The 22,580-nt window shown below is 41.2% G+C and overlaps 1 protein-coding gene and 1 long non-coding RNA gene across 7 annotated transcripts in view; one reads left to right on the top strand and one right to left on the bottom strand.

Annotated features, from left to right (window-relative positions):
- Window positions 1–14,810, bottom strand: part of ARNT2 (aryl hydrocarbon receptor nuclear translocator 2) — a 93,215-nt gene extending 78,405 nt beyond the window's left edge. The window contains exon 1 of one of the 5 annotated variants that reach the window (XM_048955980.1): window positions 14,634–14,810. In XM_048955980.1, coding sequence (XP_048811937.1) covers window positions 14,634–14,664 — 31 coding nt within the window. In that variant the 5' untranslated portion in view covers window positions 14,665–14,810. Of the gene's footprint in view, window positions 1–8,899; window positions 9,013–14,401; window positions 14,527–14,633 lie in introns of those variants that run through there. The other 4 variants (XM_048955984.1, XM_048955979.1, XM_048955978.1 and 1 more) reach the window with 4 other exon arrangements.
- On the top strand, window positions 58–11,523 carry LOC125698089 (uncharacterized). 2 transcript variants are annotated; one of them, XR_007379069.1, is made up of 4 exons: window positions 58–1,920; window positions 10,184–10,271; window positions 10,575–10,760; window positions 11,399–11,523. It is a non-coding gene; the product is annotated as an uncharacterized LOC125698089 (long non-coding RNA). The 2 variants fall into 2 exon arrangements; XR_007379068.1 differs by having other exon boundaries at window positions 61–1,920; window positions 10,575–11,523.
- Window positions 14,811–22,580: the final 7,770 nt, after the last annotated feature.

Genomic DNA, 22,580 nt, shown 5'->3' with positions numbered 1-22,580 from the left:
CTGGCCTCTCAGTACAAAGCACCCCTACTGCATGCTTTGCAGTCCAGCACCATGAGGATGTGCAAAAGGAGGCAAGATGCAAACAAAAAAAATTGAAAGTAGACCCTGACCAGTAACATTTTGATCTACTACAGGGGAATTGCTCCCATCTAGTTCGGTACCTTCTGCATTCTTCCCACCTTCCTGACAAACTGCAAGACACCAATTCACCTTCCCACATATTCCCGTGTATTTTTCCCTAGCTGTTTCTCCACTTCTCACTCATAATTCCCTGTTATCTCTTCTTGACCTATCCAATATCTGGCTTAGATGAACTATTCCTCATGCTCCATCTAATATGCTAGCAAATCCAACTTTGCTGACAAATCCTGCTAAACTTTCACACCTCCCCACCCACCCTCCAACAAATTATAAGGGACTGATGGAATTCAACATTTATTAAAACAAAAGAGACAGAAGCTTAGCTTACTTGAAGGGTCACAGTACAACTGCAGTCAACAGCAGCAGTGCTTGTGCTGTTTGAACCCGACCTCGCTGGTCTTAGGCCACTACACAAACAACAATGCACTGATAAAACAGTTCGTCACTTTATTCTGCCTTAAACTGCCCCAGTTTTATTGATATTATTTCCGTTGATACTAGTGACACGTGGCAAGTGTACTAATTAAATGATTCTGCATTACAAAAAAAATTAGGCTTCCCACACAATGCATTATTTTCAACTTAAAATGAATGGTGATCCTCCCTCCTCCTCTGACATTTGGTATTTGCCAAAAATAACTGCACAGTTATAAGTTGTACACAAGAAACAGAAGGTAACATTCAAAGTTATTTTCTGTGATTTTTACTTACCATGTCAAACCTAGCAATTACAACTTATGGCTCATTTTGGGTATCTGAGCAGCCAAAGCTGCTGCATTAGTCAACTCACAGTAACTGAAGAAGCATATGCCCAGCCTGGGCAAATAAACAAGATGAAAAATAATTAAGTGCTATGACTTTCCTTCAGCTTTCTCTGAGATAGATCACGCTCAGTCCATTAATTCATCGTTTAACAAGTGTGTTTCATGTAGCTTGTTTTGTCTGGCTCTTGGTTAGAAATCCACATACAGGGCATTTTTTTCTTCTTTTTAAAACAAAATACTTGCTGTATGAAACACCAGGAGGTAAAGTGGAAGTGCAAGAGAAGCTGAGGCTATGCTGAAGCCAGGCATAACCACAATGAATTAGCAACGTGGTGCTGCCCCAGAAGACCCCACTGGTCAGTTAAAAGGACTCCGTAAGATGTTGACATTTTTGTTGCTCAGAAGGAAAGCAAAGAGCCAATAGAGTTGCTCTCAATTTGTTCCAGTGCAAGCAAAACAAACTCATCACCATCAAACTCACATCATTCCACCATTAGCACGAACACTATTAGCACTAATTTTGACTAAATTCTGGTTCATTTGCCTCCACATTGCTAAGTCTTGTCTGCCCATCCAACCATCCCTAGCTCCTGCACTCTTCCAGGTGATCTCTGTTGCTGGATGTCCTCACAACTACACTCCTCAAACACGATTACTTTCACCAAGCCTTTCTGACCAGTCAGGACACTCCAAGCTCCCTGCAACAGGAAGCTGTGGATGTCAGAAGGTTATATGGAATTAGATCCTGCCCAAAACTGTGGAAAAGAAACCCGCTGAGTGCTATTAAATACAAACATCAGGGCTGGCTCAAGAAGCCTGTGAGTCACACATGGCTGGAGGTTGGGAATGTACCCAGGGGAGTCCCGTAGATACTTGCCCTGAGTTTATTCTCCTTCAAGCACCTTTGTTGGCCAATGCTGGAAAAGGCATGCTGAGCCTGAAGAACATTTTGCCAGGGACAGAACAGCCAGTTTTCACAGGATACACAATGTTTAAGCTTGCTTCTTCTACAAAGGTAAGAAATTGGCCAATTCCCACTATTTGTTTATTTCACAAATAGTCAAATAAACTACTTGCTATAGTATGCCTTTACTCTTGATGACCAATTACTTGCTTTATATTGTCACTGCTGTTTTACCTTCCCCCATTTCTTGGTTCTTTGTCCTTTGGAAAATTATCTCATAGAACAGAAGTTTATGAGATAATGTACTTTACTAAATTCCTATGCAATTATTTTATGAGAAATAAATAATAACAATTTGTGCAGAGATAAACTATTGAGCAGTTATTATGTTATCATCTGAGATTTCATTTTTATTCAATCAGCTTCAGATTACTTAAAAACTATTTCTCACCTAATAGAAAGACTGGCTTCTTACTGTCTATCTAGCCATTTTTCTTCCAGCAGAAGTTGGTGTATATTTTGAACTCAGATCAATTTAACTCATGTGGAAGCTCAACTTCAATTTGAAGAAAATGTTTTGAAATTACCACTCTAATAATTATAATGGTGTAGGTAAGAAAACAGAATTTAAAGGAAAACCATTTTCTGCAACTTCAGAGTCAACTTTACTTGATTCTTGTCCATACCATCTATTAAATTATCTACAGTAAAGTCAGTTATCCAATTTCACCAGCATGCAAGGCAGTCTCTATGCCTACAACTTTTGATTCAAAAGCTGAAAGAACTTTGACAAGATATGGCTTCAATATTGAGCAGAGATATTCCTCATGAATGAACTAATGTGCAATCCTCTGTTAACATAGAATATTCTTGCAATGTGTTTTCATTATATAAAAACGTGTAAGCATGTTCCAAGCTCACAGGTGCAAGTATTCACAATATTCATCCTAAATTTACAACTCTGAATGACTCTGAAGAACCAGATCTAGACTGCAGTGGTACCTTGTGCCCCACCAGCCTGCTACAACAGAGCACAGCACAAACACCCAGAGATGTCATTTCTGGTCATCAGTTCTCTTGGCCAAGTCATAGAGGACTGAGAAGGAAGACCATTATGGATGTGAACAAAGTATTTCTGAGGAATTGTTTGACAATCCCACCGTGGAAGATTTAAGTGACTGTTGCTGCTGCAGTAGTGGACCACAAGCTGTCCTACAAGGCATGGACCAAGCTGGGCTCAATGACCTTTGGGCATTGAGGCCTTTGGGATGCAGCCCAGCCTACACAAACATCCAGTCTGGCAAGGTGGAAAGCCTAGGAACAACACAGTCCAACTAAAAAGACTAAAATGTAGACCGCCCTGATTCACTCTAAATTAGTTACTCATGTCCTTCAAATACCTTCATTATTTATTACAAAGATTTTTCTGATACGTGACTCAAAAGAGTATGTTAATTCTACATTTTATTCAGAACAACTCCTGTTAGCAAGCACTTAATTATCAGTATATTTACAGTGTCCTTGGGCACTGTTGGGTAATCAGAATTCTCTTGTTTTCATTAAACAATATTTTATTGATAGCACTAATGACTTCAGTTCTGCTTGATCAACAAGCAAACGATGCTCATTTGATGTTACGATAATTAACTGGTCTTCCAGGTATTTCCACATCCCAGTTTATTAGCAAGAAGAAGAACATTTGTGTGCTGTTGCTAAAAGGAACATCACAACGCATCACAAAAAATGCTCTAAAAATAGCATGGTTTCCCATTTCTCCTCTTCCTCACAATTTCCAAGGCAATGTTTGCTTTCTAGAAGCAGAGGAAGAAAAAAACCACACAACTCCATTATAAAAACACAACCTGAGCATAGCATACTAAATATTAAATTTATTTTACTCCTTACTGAAACTCCAATAGGTAAAATCTTAAAGATCTTCTCCATTCCAAACCAGTCTATGATAGTGAGATTTTCTGATTGACACCTCCTATCTTTTTCCATCTAGAAATGGAAGAAGACAGCAGAGGACAACCTTCAGAACATCATCTCAAACTTCCATTCTCTGACATACCAACCTGCAGTAGCTACTCTTATCTTTGAGGATTAGTTCCATAAAAGATAAATGTCTTTGACAGCAAAAAAAAGTAAATTACAAATAAGGGTCTTAATGATTTTCCTGCTCTTCACTGCCCCAGGATTGTTAATTACACTGATTAGAACGCTCTGCCTTTTAGGCAATTTCAAGCATTATATCTTTCATGTCTGCAAACAGAAACAACAGCAACAAAAAAAACAAAAACAATAGAAGCCCACAGGCTTTGGAAAGCTCAACTGCAGCTGCATTTGCAATTTTTGTTTCACATTCTGGACTTTTTCATTCCCACACATGCTCCAAACACAACACTCCAACAATATGGCGTAAGAGAAATCTTGATAGGCATACAATCAGTACAAAACTCTGCTATGTTTGGCTGCAGAAGATTCCTTGGTGTCCCTTTACTTTTACTATATACCCAAGAACTTGTCATGAATTTTGGAACACTTGTATCTGCTTAACTTCCTCACAGAGCTATTTCCTGAACAGTTTTCATAATACTGAATCTTATACTTTGCTTTAGTCACAACTACCAATTTTAAAATAAGAGAGACAATTAATTATGTTTCCAGATAAGCTCTGCTTCAGGAAGCAACTGGCTCTGAAGGCCATGCCCTTATTGCTTTTTCACCATTACAAAATACAAAAAACTAACTGCATGTTCAACCAGTAAACTACTGCACAAATGAAAACATATAATACTACAACTCCCCCCCCCCCCCCCCCCACCTTGTCCTTATTTATATTAAACGTGATTTGACATCCATTACAAGCCACTTGTTCCCAAAAGCATACAGACAGTTCTGTGGATACATCAAACACGGAACTGAAGAATGACACTGAAAAAAATCTCACTACAAACAAACTGGATGTTTGTCAAAAAACAAGCTGAGTATTTGTCTACAAATATTGATCAAACTAAATTTTAACTTCCATATTTGCTGACTGAAGAGCAGCACAGACAAGTACAGAGGACATGTACAATTACTCTGAATGCCAAGCTTGGCAGTCACGTTCCAACTGCAACAGGAGCTCTGCAGAAGAAAGCAAACAACTGCTAGCAACCCAATGCTTCTACAAAACAACCAAAAAACACAACAACAAAGCCACCACAAATAGCTTATCATTACATTGCAACAGCAGGAAGAATCATGATTTGATTTCTGAAAGCATATTTACTTCCAGAGAAAGCTCATTAACTTGATTTAAAGACTATTACAAGTTAACCTACTAACCATGTATCCTTCCTAATAATGCATTTTCCTATTTTTTAAATTCAGCTCCCAAGCAAACACCAAACACTTGAAAAATGACACATAATTTTCACAGTGAAACTATTTTTCACATAGTTTCATATTTTTGTGCTCATGAGCCAATCAATATTTTGCTCTCAATCTGAACTGAAATTGTACCTGGCTGAGAACAAACCAATATGTTTTCAAAGGCAGACTAAGTGATCATCAGGTAAGAGAGCAAGAAATAAACTGTAAAGCCTTTATTGAGATTGTACAGCCAGGTGGATCACTGCTAGTTCAGCAATGTCATGCCTATGCTTGTATGTCAATGCTCATGCTATACTTTTCTAAGACACTAAAGAAAAACTATCCCAACACCATACCCAAACATAAATTGATCATTATTTATGTGCTTAGAATAAATAACACCTGCCATTTCCTGCTTTCTATGCAGGAAATCGCCACCATGACGACTCACAGGGAAACCTGCCCTCAGAACTTCAACTGCTAATGGTTACTGTCAAAAGTAGCCAAACCCAGCCCTATACTGGGCACTGGTGCAGTGGAGGTGGGCACAGTCAGACCTCCTCTAAGTAAATATACACACACACACACACAGATACATACATACATACACACACACACACTGCTTTTGATCTCCTTTCTTCCCAAAAGGAGAAAAATTCTTTGCTTGACCAACACAAACCTGTTTGCAATAAAATTCTGTTATTAAAACATTATCAATTAGCATAACTACGGGGGGGGGGGGAAAAGAAGGATATTCCCTATTTGATGCAGGATGGCACTCCATCCTCTTACACAAATACATTATTTTATAATGATCTTGTAATGCAAAGAAGAAAGCATCCCAGAACGCACAGTCCTATAAGCAGGACAGGCAAATGGTACCCAGGAGAACAGGAAGAAATCAGATGGCTAGGCAGGCACAGGGATGCCATAGGACTTGTCAGAGGCTGAGCAGGAAAGCTGGAGTAGATCTGACCCCTGCCCAGAGCTTGTAGACATGTCTGAGAGCTGACCGAGAGAACGCAGACAGGAGGCAGCCAGCCAGCAATAAAACTGAAAAATGCAGGCAGCTTGTAACAGCCAAGAATTTCCCCGTACGGAGGGAATTTATTGGCCTCTGAAATTCTTATTCATAATTACCACAGACATCTTAAATTGAACAAGGATAAAAGAACATTTTGTCCTGAAGACCATCTTGAAAAAACAATCTCATCAGGCGGAGATGCAAAGCTGACACTGAGATGCTATTGACCTCCAAGCATCCCATGCCAAGACAAGGCCATCACTGCACATCCCAAAACACTTCCCACAGGCACAACCCTCCCAGGATAAGGCAAGGACTGGTGTTCTACATGCACCTTATTCTATTATGCCAAAGGCAGGAGAGGTTTTGCACCTCATCGGTAGATGAGGCAGAACCAATTCCTTAATGACATATCAACCTTTTCATCACAGTCATCAGATAATACTTTGGAGAAGGAATAATAAAAAAAGCATGTGCCAGCTTTGCAAGTAATGAAGAGTTTTCCTCAAGCAAAACATAATTCAGCATGAACTTCATGTAAATGTTCTTTCCACCCACAGATCTCCAACTGATTCTATCCAACCAAAATGCCAACAGTAAAACCACCTATCTACTTCTAATTGGATTACTGCACCACAAAATTAAGGTTTTCTTTTACAGCTGCCTAACCTCAAAAATTACTTCAGTATTTACATGGCCCTCTTTTTAAAAACATGCATGGAAAGCAAAGTGAGAAATACAAATCAACAACAGGAAAAGCTTCAGAGAAAGCTAGTTTGTGTGCTTAGAATATATGACCGCTTGAAATTCTACATCAAGGCCATAGGAACCTTGTGAAAGAAATTCAGATTGGCACCTTTCACTACGATGTTAAAATCCTAAGCCTCAGTTCCATTTCCAGTTCAGAACCAAAAGGCTCAAGTGGCTGAAGGAGAACAGCATTAAAAGAAAATAACAACAATAATTAATAAGTCTTGAGTCAGCAAACACCTTGGAAATTTCTGATGCTTGCTTGTTTTTTGAATGAAAGGCCAACTAAATATATTTGATCTACCACTACATCTCAGAGAGCACAGCTTCAAAGCAAGTACAAAACCATTCAATCTCATTTAGAAAAAATAAAAGCAAAAACTGCTCTCATTCAAGAACCAGCTCTCAAGCTTGATTAACTTACAAGAGCAACAAAAGACTCCTATAAAACTGCATAACTCACAATGCCATCAGCTACAATGAAAGAAGAAAATCCCCTCTTGCAGTTTTATTTTTTAACAGGAGACTTTTGGAGACTATTATATTCGTTTAAGACCTACTTAATGCTTCAGCCCACTGCTTTCTATGCAGGAAATCACCACCATGACTCAGAGGGAAACCTGCCCTCAGCACCTCAACTGCTAATGGTTACTGTCAGAGGTAGCCAAACCCAGCCCTACGCTGGGCACTGGTGCAGTGGAGGTGGACAGTCAGACCTCTTCCATCCAAACTGTGTCTCAGTCAATGCCGGCTGAAGAACGCAGCTGAAGAACAATTACTTGGACTGCAGTCCACCTTTTGACTGTGCCCACGTATTCAGAAAGCATTCTTCTTTTCCAGTCTTCATAAACGAGCTTGAAAATGGTCCTGTATTTTTCTCATGATGGCTCATTTACTTTAAATTCAACAATGAAAATGCATACTTCAAACGTTCAATGCAGCAATTGCTATTCCCACAAAGCTGACTGCCCAGCAAATTAAACGTCATCCTTTTTTATATGAAAACACCAACAAGACAAATTAGCAAAAGAATATTTATCCCAGGAACACGAAAACCTTTACTCACTTACAAAGATTGGCCATCCTATTGCAAAGGCTGCTGAAAATCCCATAACAAAGGGAAGTTCTCATTACGCAGCCCTGCTTTCTTTTAGTCAAATCACCACTCATTACAGAAAACAGAGGATATACAGGGGAATAGAATGCATAAAGAGCAAGGCAATCTGGTAAAGATGCCCTAAAAAATTAAATGGGAGGAAACCACTGTGTCCCCATACAAAACGGCAAGAACATGACTCATAGGAGCAGGCAGCGTGACCTGAGTTTTGCTGAAGGCAGTCACAGGGCCTGCCTGCACAGCTCCTGTGTACTTAAGCTCCTTCTCAGTGGCTGTGGCTACAAGAACTGTAATTCTCTTATGGCTACTGTTGCAAAATCAGCACCTACTTTCCGGGGTTGCTGGCTTCACAAAGCACGAGGAAGACCAACAGCTTTCGATGCGACAGAGGCTTAGCAAACTAAAATCCTGGTTTCGTTCTGCATCATTGCTCAGCCCTTCTTCAGGACAGCACTTGAATAACCTAAAGATACACGCCAGAGGCAGCCTGGTTTTATCCACTGCAGTAACACCTGGAGGTTGGGGCTGCCCTGCGCAAAGCAACATCCAGGTAACAGAAGGCAATCTGTGTTCTCAGAAGTGAATTAAATAAGATTTGAAACCATTGCCATGATCCATACACAAGAAGTTACTTTAACTCTCCTTGCATCCAAAATAACCTGTTTTACCTCAAGTTCTAAAAGCATTTCCAGTTCAGCTTGATTTTCCACCCCTTTTGTTACAGGCAATGCAGTTTCACAAACACACGCATTGAGAGAAGCATCTCGCAGTGCTCAGTTGCCCACCTACCTTCCCTAAAGGGCACAGCCAACAGTAACAAGTCCCCCCAGCCATCCACTTACCTAAAATTGAGTTCTGGACTATTACTGGAAACGTAATGGAGAACATTTTTCAAAATCACGCCCATACATTCCACAGAAACAGATTTTGCTTTTACCTCTGCAGAATACAAATCCGCAGTGTTTTTGTTCTTCGCACCTCAGTGATTTACTGGCATGCTGCTTCCCATAAAACATTTGCATATATCTCGGAGTCAAACTGTTCTGATACATTCCGTGTTTGCCAGGAAGAGAACGCTTCAGTTCAGTGTAACCGAGCATTTAAACAAGGACAGGCACCAGGACAAATGGCAGCACAATTAACATACCAATGAAGAGCCAGTTGTTAATTACTACCCATTTCAGGCATTTTGTATGAGCAACTTACCTGAAAAGCTTTCCCAACTGTATGCAGGAAAAGCCAGCAATTAAGCAATTCAACACCATTTTTCGTTGATTAGAGAAAAAAAAATAATTATTTTGTTATTCTATTTGTCAAATGCAACTGACACTTAGATGAGAAAAACAGCAGCAGCCCAAATGCAAACATTTAAAATTAACGTTAGGAGCTATCCCTGAACAGAACAGCAACATACAGACATGTAGAGAAGAAGTAAACCAAAGGATGGTTCTAATTTGAGCCAATTGATTATACTTTAAAATACCTGCCCCGTTATGTGAAAGGTAGTGCCACTGCTACCAGCAGCTACAGAAGAACAGCTTTTACCTAAGGAGCTCAGATGCTACCCATAGACTGTAAAGGCTGAACTCATAAGTTGTTGATAGACTATAGGGAAGCAGCAGTACAATTGCAGGATGCATTTACATCTTAACAACACCCTTCGAGGAGCCAATGTAATGTGGGACGCAGAATGGAAAGCAGAGGATAGGAACATGGGAGAAAGGCCGGTGAATGGAAAGAACAGCTGACAAGGAGAAGAAACAGAAAAACTAGAAACACTGCTCAAAACGTAGAGCATCCAAAACAAAGGAGGTCTCTTTCTCCATGTGCTTTGGTTTGGTTACAAAAACGGAAACTACAGCTGAGGATTCCAATCCATTACTCACTGCACGACTATGGCCATTAATTCACGTAAACTGTAATACCAGGACATACAAAAGATGCTTTATTCATTTTGCCATTTTTCTACACAAACCCATTTGAAACGGTGAGCACTGAAAGTTTCAAATAACTCTTCCGAAAAAAAATTGGCATTCTATGTTTGGCTTTTGAGTTTCAAAGCTTGTAACTTATCCATCTGCCAGGCCAACGTTTGCTGATATGCAATAATGTTTTGTCACTTTCAGGAGTAGCCACGAAGCACAGATCTGGTCCATGAGAATTTATTCCACCAATTAAGAACAGCAGACCTGAACAGCAAGAAAAATCAAACAGGTATAAGAACATCAGACTGATGCTTGAAGATCTTCCAAGAATGTGCTAACTGAACAGGGCAATGCTTTTCATTTCGTTGACCGAAAGCACACCCTCCATACTCAAATATTAATTTAGATACCTGCCTACCAAGATCAACTTGCTTTTTGGTTTTGATTTTTGCAATAGTAGATGATGAATGATTCATTATTAGTATTTCTTATTTTTAAACTTCACTTACACTACGCATCCACTTTGGATTAGAATCAGAAGCTAAAATGTACAAAAGCAGCCTTACACAACTTTCTCTTTCTCTTTAAACAGAATGCTGGATAGACATGGACTGAGAGGAAATGCTTTATGTTGGAACAAAAGAAGCGTTGTTGGCAAGAACAAACAAGTACCAACTGTTTGTATACTGACACAACATCCAAGATTTCTGGAATTTCTGAATTCCTGCCTGTTTGGGCCTGCAAATCTATTATTCTGCAAAACCATCCTACTGAATGGGTGAGGGCATTGCTCTGAATTTTCAGATTTCTTTCCCAAAACTCCCTCCAAGTACTTCTGGCCACCCAAGGAGACCTTGCTACAGGCAGATCTAAATCCCCCAAGGGTCTTAAACTCAAGGCCCCCTCTTTCCATTTTCTATTGCAAGTTTTAATAGCACTGCACTTTCTTCAGTTAGCACTGAATTAACACGCTCCCATTCTTATTTGTCAGTTATGAAGTACTAAGTCTAAAAAAATTACCCTAAACTACCCGCACATCTGATCTTCACAAGCCATTTAAGCATAATCTCTGCATTCATCTTCCTAATGACAGCCCCATTTCTGTCCTCTTAATAACAATAATCACTAACTCAAAGGTGTTATTTGCCTTGATTGTTTTGAAATGGCTGCTTTTTGCCTTTCCTACTTAATCTCTACAGCAATTTTTCTTACTGGAAAGAAAAAACAGCAAAACCATATGGTATTACAGGCATCAGCACTGCCTGTATTGTTGTGCATTTTTATTAAGAGCCTCAGGAAAACATTATTCTATTTGAAAAAATATTTGAAACTAACCATAAGCTGCATACGCAAATTTTAAATAAATACTCCGTGACAGAAGAGATACTTTAAAATGAAATGTTTCTTATCTTGTAGATAAAAAGTAACAAGAAATTTGCTGCTCCGCACATGGTCCTGAAGGTCAGGATACCATCAGAGAACAATCCAATAAGCGCTATCATCTCACAACACAGTTTGAATGAAAGAAGAGCAAATTCTGCTGCAGCAAAGATATGAAAAAAAAAAAAAAAAGAAGGAAGGGATCAGTACTTTATGGATCCCACAGTTTAATGAGCGTTGAGCTTCTGAGATCTTTGTTTTAACATCATCTTAGAAACGACTACTTTTTTGCATCCCAGAAACATTAAAGCCCATTACAGCCCACCATCAGTAGAACCCACAGAATGCTGCAGAACTGATTTCGGGGTTTATTGCATAGCCTACACAGTAAAAGAAGGGCAAAGCTGCTACTACTGTTGCAGTAAAACCAACAACTGGGCTCTGTGTTGAATACGTGAGAGCTACAGGTGCAGGCAAACCACTCTCCCATTTTCCATTCCAGCTGGATACCCTGGGAACGAATAGGAACTTTTCACCCAAGACCACTTAATAAGGAAAATAAAACATTGTTTTCATTATGAGTTCTACGTTTTCATCCTAAATGGACTAATACAAGAATCACCACATCACCGACTTCATTGCAAGTTAAGCAGAATTTGACCTCCAAGTAACAACAGTTACAGACAAGTTTGCATCCCAAAAATACATATATTTAAAACAGATGTGGCATTAAGTTTCTTTGCTGCAAGCAGTAATTTATGAAATGCTTGTTACACCCCCACAATTTTTTTGTTCTTAAAAACCACTTAATATGCCAATCTTATTTCAGGAGGAAATAAATTAACTCTGCTGCTTTGTGCCAATGCAGATGAACTTCCCACACACCTGTATTGTGTTCAGTTAGTCATCTGAATTATGACAAATGAACAAAGTACTTCCAACCAGATCATATTCCTAAGGTCAATCATACAGCAAGAGCTGTACAGGAGATCACTCTTCAGAGCCCCTCACTTTCATCAGTGCAATGTCCCACTGCAGCAATGGATGAGCCCCTTCACCACCATGAACTATCAGCAGGGGTGGCCAGGTCTCTGTCACCACCCCGTTCCTGTCACTGCAATTCCCACAAGCCCTAACAAGGACGGGTTGCAAGTCGCTCCAACTTCCATGAGTTCTGGCTACTCAAACCCTTCCTTGCAAGGAAATCAGGAAAAATGGATCAACCTGCATCTAGCATGTGAGAGGAGGTAACAGCACACAACAGCACGTGGCTGTGCACCAGGAGATACCACATGGAAGGACTTTCATCCTCAGAACCACAGAACACCCGGCTTTCTGCATCTGATAATCCCCATTCCACTACTTAGGATATGACTAACGCCACACGTATTTGTATTGTGGTAGCTGTAGGTTAATGTCCTGCCTAAATTACCAAATGTTATTAGAACCCCAGACAATTGCTTAATAAAAATTTAATCATATTGTAATTTCTAATCATCATTAAAGATGCTTAACAAGTTAATCTCTCTATTGTGCTCCCATAACATTGTGGATCAGGAAGTCAGCTGGCATAAGGCAGTGCAGCTTCACCAATACTAATAGGGCTGCTTTCATCTGACTCCAACTGAGGATCTGGCCCAGGAAGAAAACAGCAGTCGTCAAATCCTCTCAGCAAAGCTTTTGATTCTGCTTCTCTGTACTGCTTCACAGCTAGTCCAGAATAAAAAAAATAAAGAGACTGCTACCATGTCAAACAATATAGCATAAACCAAGATACGTTGTGCAGCTCTACCTTCTGTCTGTGGTAGAGGAAACACTGTGAACACTGCAGAACACAGTTCAAAATCTCATTTTGACTTTGCCCATGCATAGCTACCTTTGTCTGACAGCAGCACTCACACGCAAATACCGTGGGAGGATCACTAAGAGCTAATGAGTTGTCTTCCAGCTCAGCTCTGCTCTGACTACCTAGCTGTGGAGCAACAAGATGCTGTGACCTCAGCCTTACAGAAGCACGCGTTAGTTCACCTCAGGAAACAAGCTCGTTCCCTCATCCTTCCTGTGGACCTGCAATCTGCGCTGAATAGTCTGAGGACCACAACGCATACAGCCAACACTGCTCCTATTTCCCATAAACTCTCCCTAAATTCACAACATGTGCATTCCCTGGGTCACAGAGGAACAAATGCAAAGCCATGCTTAGAGGCTGCTCTTCGTGAGGTGCATATATACCTCTTATGTAAGCACAGCTTTGCTGGCTGCAGCTGCAGGTGGGCAGGAACAGGGGAAAGAGGCTGGTGCCAAAGAGCTGCCAGATTTACTAAACCCAGCGGTTTGAGCACAGACCTGCACGTGGCTGGGGCTGCTCCTGTTGCATAGCTTAGGAGGAGCAGAGAGTAAGAAACAAACCAAGCTTCAGCTGCTCGAAACCACTTGCTGACTGGTGCCATGTGCATGCACAGTGGAATTCTGCTAGCGTGCACAACATGGTAGTCTAGACGCTAAATAAAACACATTTGATAACCCATCATTAAATACTGATTTTCGTTTAATACATAAAATTTGAAAACAAAAACTCAATCCGACTGGATTGCTCCTGCCTCCTTTACTGCTGCTGGTTGAAATACACCAGTTGTGTGTGTCACAGCGTTCACAAGGGGGTGAAAGCAACAAGGACAACATTTTGGTGTTAGGTTCACTCAAGCACACCACTTGCAATCAGAACTGACAGTGACGAGGAAATACAATGAAATTAAAAGACATAAAACTGGATCCACTTCTGATGAAAGTGCTCATTGGCACTGAGCTCGGTGCAAGCTCCGCTGTGCCACTGTGTTTCATACTGGACACCAGGCAACCCAACGCTGAGCCGGTCAAAGTGCATCACAGCAATATCCACTACGGCACTCCACACAGACCCACCGCCACCTCAGGGAAAGCCTTCCCCAGCAAAGAACTCAAAGAGAAAACTGCAGTTCAGTTCCTTCTTTTCCTAAGTTATTAACAAACAAACAAAAAAATCCAACGCTATTATTGCACCTTTTGGCAAACGCAGCCACAACCTGCGTTGTCGACACCCAGCTCCCCGTGCCCGTAGACCAGGATGGAGCCGATGCTTGTGAGGGACTCCCCGAGCAGCTCAGCCTCTCCCGCCGCACGGGCAGCGCTGCCGCCCTCCGCACCGCGTTCCCAGGCGCTGCGTGCCTGCGGCGGGCGGGGCCGCGCCGTGCGGCCGGGACACGCGGGGCGAACCGGCAGCAGCGCTACTCACCGGGAGGGTTTACCGCCGCCGGCGTTGCCATCTTGTCTCTGAGCGGAATTAAGACAAACGCAAAGGGGAGGAGGGATGCTCTGAGCGGCGCGGGGGAGGCGGGGGCGGCAGCCGGCGCCGGGGCGGGCGAGGCGGGAGGCGCGGAGGCTGTCGGGCTGCTCCCGCCCCGGGGCCCGGCGGCGGCGGCAACGGCGTTCCCCGCTCGGTGCGGGGCGGCCCAAGATGTCCGATGGCCCCGCGCCGCCTCTGCTCATGCGCCGCGCGCAGTGAGCATGTGCCGGGCGGCCGCACATGTGCGCTACGCCCGCTCTCGCCGGAGCCCGAGCGGGACCCCCGGCCGAAGCCCAGTGTGAGAGCGCCGGGCTCCGCTCCCGGAACTGCCGCCCCCCTCGGGGTTCGAACCCGCGGCCGTGGCGCGGTCCTGGCAGGGCGCGGCTCCTGAGGGAGAGCTCTCGAGCCGAGGACCGCAACCGTGGCTTCCGGTCCTTCAGCCCGCGGGGTTCTGCTGCGGTGAACGCACTCGCAGTAGAGTGGGATGGGGTTCAGCTGGGCAAACGCTCTACAGCTTTCTGGGGGAAAAGTGAGGTCCGGTAGCGTCTTCAAGTCACAAATACGCTGCCATGTCTGGAGGTGGAAGATGTGATGGTTCCAGTTGGTCATGCTTACAAAGAGACTTTGTCTATTATTAATAATACTGATTTCATTGTACTTCTAGTTGAAATGTTACAACTGAATCATAGAACCATAGAATATCCCGAGTTGGAAGGGACCCATAAAGATCATTGAGTCCAAACTCTGGCTCCACATGTGGCCACCCAAAAATTGGACCCAATCTCCAGGAGATCTTGATGTTGCAGCTCAGGACTGCCCAGTGCCCTGGGAAGTCTGCTCCATGCCCACCACCTGCTGGTGAAGAACCTTCTCTCCTAATATCCTGACCTCCCAGTTCCTGGGGCTCTTGAATGGAAAAAAGAATCAAGGAATTCAGACAGGCGACCACGCTCCTCCCAAATGTGTATATACAAATTACATCTATGTCTCATCGTCCCCTGTTCAGTGCAGGGGAGTTGGACCAGATGACCCTTAAGGGTCCCTTCCAACTCAATTCAATAACTAATTAACAAGCTGCATGATTTGGTGGAAGCAACCCATGTGACAACTGCGGCAGTCACATGTAGTGTATATGCAGTACTAACAAAGCAAACCTGTATTGCAATGGCTTTTGGCTCTTTCACGCCCTTGGAACGCTGTGAGGTTTGTTAATTGTTAAGCGGCTTCACTCGACTGTGCTTGGTGGCCCCAAGCAGTCCTGCAGAAGTTAATGGAATCACTCAAGGCAAAAAAAATTGCACATCGCTCCCTTACTTTGATCAATAAGTAACCTGAAACAGTTCAGCCATGAGGATGTAAATTTGCAGAAAGATGGAGAAAATATGGAAACTGTTGACTCGTTTTTGTAGATTAATTTTATCAGGACAGCGTTAAAATGCTCCTGCTTATCTAGAAAGTTTACTTTATCTTTGATTTATTTATTTTTGCCTATGAGATGTTGGGCTGTTTTTTAACGTCTTGCTGCTTTAGTGCCTCTTCATGCTGTTGAGTTTGGGATGCTCTTATTTGCCTTCTTAATTTCTACATTTTATGCTGATAGTACAAGAAGACCGTGCTGTATCAGCAATTCTGTAAATACAATTTGTTTTCATTCAAACAGGACTGTTACTGTCATTTTAGAACCTTGGTCATAGTATCTCTAGATTCTTACATTTAGGGAGAAAAAGCTCATTCTGAGTAGGTTACCCCAGGGTACAGGGCAGAGCTCTGTTCCTTTGGGTTTCTATGAAGACCCGTGTTCAAATTATGCAGGTAGTACTGACCATGAAAGCTCTGCCATGAGCCTCGGTGACATCACTTTAAACACAAGCTTCAACCAAACCCTTGGCACGGTAGCACTGGTAAAACACCATTTAAAAAACACACTGTGCATCGGGCACTTTTGAAGTGTCCTGTGAAGCAATTTACAAATATTCATGAGTTAAACCTTATCACTCTCTTAACAGAGCAACATTAATATTTTCTATTTCATTTCTATTTTAGAGATAAGAAAGCCACCCCAGAAACGCAGAGATCTGACAGAGTGCTGTCATAGCTTTCAACACACGTATCAAATAAACCAAACAACCGAATTTAAACCAAAGCTCTTCAACTGTGCATGTCGTCCCCTTGCATGCTGTCCCATGAGACTTCAGATTAGACCAGAAAAAGCACACTGCAGCCAGTATATCTGATGTTTTGCTCCACCTAAATATGACCTTAGGGCTTATAATGGAACGTGTTCTGTCAAATTTAGTGCAATTCAGACATAATTATGCAAAATAAGGCTCTTTTTTCTTTTCCTTTGGGTTTGGTGTGAGCTTTGTTATTCACTCCGTTCAGCTTCACATGCAATTCTTTGTTCACTTAGATTGAGAGATGAGATTGATTCTCCCTCCTCCCCATCTCCTCTATCTTAATAGGTAGTTTTAGCAGAGTCTTTTAGAAACAATCCATAAATGAATTGAACTGTCCTCTACTTATCTGGAATGAACAATTTCCTTGCTGTGTCCTTCTGAGCCTTTCCATGTCTGTGCTGAGATATCTAACAGCGGTAACTGATGAAAGAAATCATCACTGCTATTGAAGCATGTTCTAGTAATGGTGGAAATGCATGGCGTGTGTTTGCTTTCTCTGTGACACAAAGAATGGGTTCACAGTACAGCGTGAAATAAACTAGGTACCGTTTCATTTCTACAAGATCGTTCCCAGTTCCGCTGGCTGAAGCACAATTCCTAGGGGATGGGGTTCCAGCACTGACCTATACCCTTACACTCACTGAGATTAAACAACACATTATCAGTACCAAGAGAAAATATATACATACAGCAATCTGAGAGAGATTTACTCTTTGTGAGGCACAACGGGGTGCTTCATTTACCATATTAATATAATTACAAACAAACGTTGACAGGATGTGCAGCAACAGGAAAGGGAACAAATTAGGAAAAGCGATTTTTATCTCAATCTTGTTATTATGTACCAGAGAAAGAGTCTGGTTGGTGTCTTTGTAATGATCGTTTCCAATTTAGAGGCCTATTATCACTGATACTAGTGCTCAGCATAGATGTGTCTTCTGCATCTTGGCACTAGAACTACAAATAGATCAGTTAAGCACTGCAGCAGACTATAATTGTTTCTCATTAACACATTTCCTTTGAAATTTCAGCACTGATCTGCAAGTTGGGAAACTTGAACTTCTATCTCCCCATGTGTTTTTGTCCCGTGCCGTGCAATAATAATTTCTAAAAGGTTTTTATTTCTTTTGAATAGTGGAAAGTCGTGTTGTGTTGTGTTGGTTATTTAAATTATTATTTCGTATGAAGAAATGAGTGTTTTCAAGCTGGTTTATCCACCCTGGATCAATGTAGTCCAGAAGCAAAGGAAAAAGGTAATAATTCAAAGTGAAGGAAAAAATGTGTCAAATATATATATGTATGTATGTATATAAAAGGTCATTCGGCTATTTTTCCAGTCTATGGCAATTCCACTTTAAAACAGCTGAACACCAAGGTCTGAAACAGTGAGAATTCAGCTCCTCAACAGAATTTACTCTCCTGGGGAGATAAAGAAAGTAGGCAAAATTTCAAACATTTTAATCTGGTATAATCAGAACCAGGGACACGTTAATAATGTCTCCTACTGTAAAAAGACCTCCCAGCTACGTGGTTTGTGTTGCCACTGCAATTGCATTAATATATTGCACTTAATTTATCCAAAAGTCTTGGACAGTTTGGAGCAATACGTGTATATTAAGCAACCCCATCCACCCAACTGCTGGCAGCTGGAATATTAAGTGCCCTTTTTAATTTTGTTTTGTCATGTGTGGATGACCACACTTGCCTAAATAAGCTATAGAGAAAATCATGACATTTTAAAAATGAACAATCACCTGAAGGTCTTCAAAGCATTTGTTAAGAAATTACAGCCTTGTTCTTAAAACTGCCCCATATCGTTTAAGAGGAAATTGTATTGTTCCCATAAAGTATAATAAAATACCTTGGTAAGAATGTGGAAGTTACATTAATCTCTGTTCAGTCCTGGAGGTATAGAAATTCAGTTTCTATGATGGTTATTGCTGTTAAATTCTCCGTGCTTTTACTGTAATGACATTGACTATTGGAGAAATCCTGTTGGAGATGAAATGTCAGTGGCAGAACTCCCCATATCTGAGAAAAGTAACTGAAATCAGTCAAATGTTCCTGTGCTGGTTACTTTCAGCTCTAACATTCTATATAGTCCTGGTTTGTGTCCATTTAACCACGTACAACGAATATTTGAACAATGAAACTCGATTATCAGGCCAAAGAGAGGAGTCACTGATGCAAAAACATCAACGAATGTACAAAGTTTACTAATTCCATTTAATTTTTCTAATGTTAAATAGCATTCCTAGCATTAACATCTTTTACTGACAGAAATAAAGCCATCCTTAAAACCGTAGAGGCTGCTGGTGGTTCCTTTGGGCAGAACTGACCACATAGCATACAGGAATAAAATTTTTATGGTGCATACGTAATTAGGTCTCTGAAATAGTTCTCTTAAGCAATTAGGCAAAAAACAAAAACTATAAACAGCGTTCTGCTTACCAAAATGCCAGGGTATGAGCAAGAATGGGATGTGAATCAGCAAAACGACACAAGGAAGTGAAGCCTTTCTCCTCAAAATGACGTTTCACCTTGCAATTCAGTAAAAGCTTGCCTACTTGAAGGGATTTTCTTTTTCTGATATATTGTAGTCAGGACGCTGATTTAAAGCACGAGGTGACATTTTTTGGAGACCTTTTGGAGTCATAGAAGCAAAGTCCCAAGTCACCGGGCACTCCTCAACTTCTTTTATTCCTTTCCAGCTTTAAAAATAAGGGCTTGAGCTAAATTCTGCAGAAACAAATTTGCACAGCTGGAGGAAGGCTTTCATTGGGAGCTGGACTTGATGTCGGAGCTGGACTCTGTGACAGCGAGGTCCCTTCCATCTTGAGGTATTCTGTGACTATGATTTACAATTCTGCCTCTGCGTGACATCGCTCAGTTCACCAGTTCTGTGATATTAGCTGGATTTTAAGATCATGTTAGTTAATTTATTAAAAATGATCAGTCATTTGCATGGAAGAAAGGGCCTTTTTCATATTCACTGCTCAGGTCAGCACTAAACTTCTGGTTTCCCAGACTCCTGCTACCCTATCTTCCCCTTAACTAAGTCAATGATTGCAGTAAAATGTAAAGATTCAAGTAATGTAATCTCCACACACTGTGTCAGAAGTATTTCATTTCTCAGTTCAGCTTTTCAAGGTTTCCAACGCTATTTCTAGAATTGATCTTTCTGTAATCTGCAAAAGATTGATGCATTCTGACAGAACAGTGAAGCCAACAGTAGGCCTAGAAGAAGTTCAAATTTATGGCAATGGGCTTTGAAAAGCATGCTTCAAAAACACAGAATGTTGGAAAAATACTGCTGCCAACTTAATGGAGGCGTATGCCTGGTTGGAAATGAGAATTTATGACAAGTCTTTTGGTAAGTTTTATAAACCGAATTTTAGTCCCTTTGTAGTTTTCTGTTTCTCATCAGAGAGATTTGCTGAGGATCATTAGCTGCAAAAAGACCAAAATAGCAGAAAGGTTCTCACAATTAATTTAAATGAAGCAGCCTGAGTCCCACGAGATTTGGTGGCACTGTGTCATAAGCAAAATAAGAAATTAGAAGGAATCTGAAGTATGCTGAACAATTTTGGCTGATTGTAGGACAGCTGAAAAAAAAAACCACAACAAACAGGTAAGGAAGTGGCTGCCTGGTATTTGCTTTCTATTCCTACGTGCTCATTCTCAGCTTTCAGCAGCCCCTCTTTCTTCAGCTGTGCAAGATAACAGTTTCCAAGAACCATAAAAGAGAACAGAGACACATGCATTTAATTGTGTTATAAATTGAATTATGATTTATGACAGGTTTTGCATTTCATGAGCAAGACGTTATGCAAATTCTTAGCAGATCCATTCATTTAAATGCTTACAGAAAATATTTTTGGTAGCTTCCAACTTGATTTTATTTCTGAAATAGAGTGAATATGTGTACCTGTGCCTCAAAGACATGCTTAATTATGTTCAAAATGTAATCCCTGAATTATGGAATGTAACATAACTCATTTCTATACTAGCAAAAGTGTGCTTCAGAAGTGATGGAGTATCCCTTACCATATGCTTTATGGTTCTTGCATTTGCATTTACAAAGAAGGAACAACCATCTTGAATATTTTAATAGCTACATATATATAGCAGTAGATAATTTTTCTTTCTTATCCATCCTTCCAGATCACCTCAAGTACAGTCTAATTCTTCATCTGTTAACATGTAAAAAATAAAATAAAGAATGCTTACATTGAAAAAGTTGCCAGTGTGTAAGATCTGATCAGCCCAAAGATCCACCTGCCCAAGCATTTTCATTCTAACAGTGTCCACTATCTCTGCAGTGTTTGAGAAGACAAGGCAAAGACAAGGCAAATGGTTATGCTTCCCCCTGTTGCACTCTTACATCTTTCAGAAAACTGCATCTAAGGGGATTCCTGAACTAGGAGGCTTCATCTGAATAATTAAAACCCCTCTTAACATCAGCCCTATGTTCTGAATTAATTGTAAAATGTCACATCAATTAATTTCCATCCACCTGGGCTGCATCTGCATCGATCACCTGGAACAGGAGGCTCAGCACCAGGATTTTAAACAGCAGAGTGAGAGAGCTGGCACACAGAGTGCTGCATCTTTTGGTGCAGGAGGTAATGACACAGTGCAAATAGGGTGGAAACACATACTGAGATACAAGCAAACGCATTTTGTGGGTTTGGAAGTGGAAATAAAAACCTCTTGTCATGCATGCATGTTTAAGAGGTATAATGATAAGAAGTGTAGTTCGCTGTTCCACAATTCTACCCCCAAATTGCAGAGAACAATGCCAGAGGGCTCAGATACTATTGGGACTTTTCCTTTCCTAGTGGGCAAGCAGACTGATTCACACTTCTGGAAGACCCACTCCAAAGTGACATTTCTCTCTGAGTGTGCATGAAATTCATTCCAGCATGCTCACACTGAACTTGGGAAGGAAATGCCCTGTAAGTTTTGTCAGTGGGACGTAAGTAAACCACTGTTTTTCATACTGCCTCTTTCATGATGTGCTTTATCCTGTCCATGGGTGTGAAGGAGAAGGATAAACAAAGACAGAAGATTGGAATATGGATAGAGGATTGGTGGCTGATTCTTCAGATCATGAGCTATCATTTCACAATCTGATGTTTCCAAGTTTTGTCAGGGTTTGCCATTCTAAGAACACTGTGCTTCACCTCAAAGTTACAATGCATCAGTTAAGAGCATTGAAAGGTGACTGAAAGCAAAATCAGAGGAGAGGATTTTCCAGGAATGCCTGTGGTCTGTTAGAGCTATAGAGGACTGCAGAGATAATGGCAATTTCCAGACCCAAGTGGGGCAGGTATTAAGACTGTACAGCTGCATTTGTCTGGACAGAACTACACATATTCTCCCATGCTGCAATGACATCACCAGCATCTCTGGCGGTGACTGTGCGTGATGGAGACAGACCAGAGCACTGAGCAAGCGGAGGAGGGGGCTGTGTGCAATGTGGTTAGCCAGAATCTAAGTAATAATAGAGGGTCACAGGAAAGTACTGCTCCCAGTGCTTCCTGGAATGGTGCTTAACAGCTGATTCTTTTCTAAATTTGCCTTTAATCATACTCAGCATCAAGCTAGTGTTTCCTCTGCTGTCCCTATTACCTGGAACAGATGTTCCAGAGAGAAAGGACAGACTTCCTAATTGTGACCCAGCTGCCTGGAAGCTGCTAAATGTTAGTAGAGACAC

Source organism: Lagopus muta, chromosome 10 (assembly GCF_023343835.1).
Source record: "Lagopus muta isolate bLagMut1 chromosome 10, bLagMut1 primary, whole genome shotgun sequence".
Taxonomy (NCBI): domain Eukaryota; kingdom Metazoa; phylum Chordata; class Aves; order Galliformes; family Phasianidae; genus Lagopus; species Lagopus muta.
This window is presented reverse-complemented; position numbering and strand designations above follow the sequence as displayed.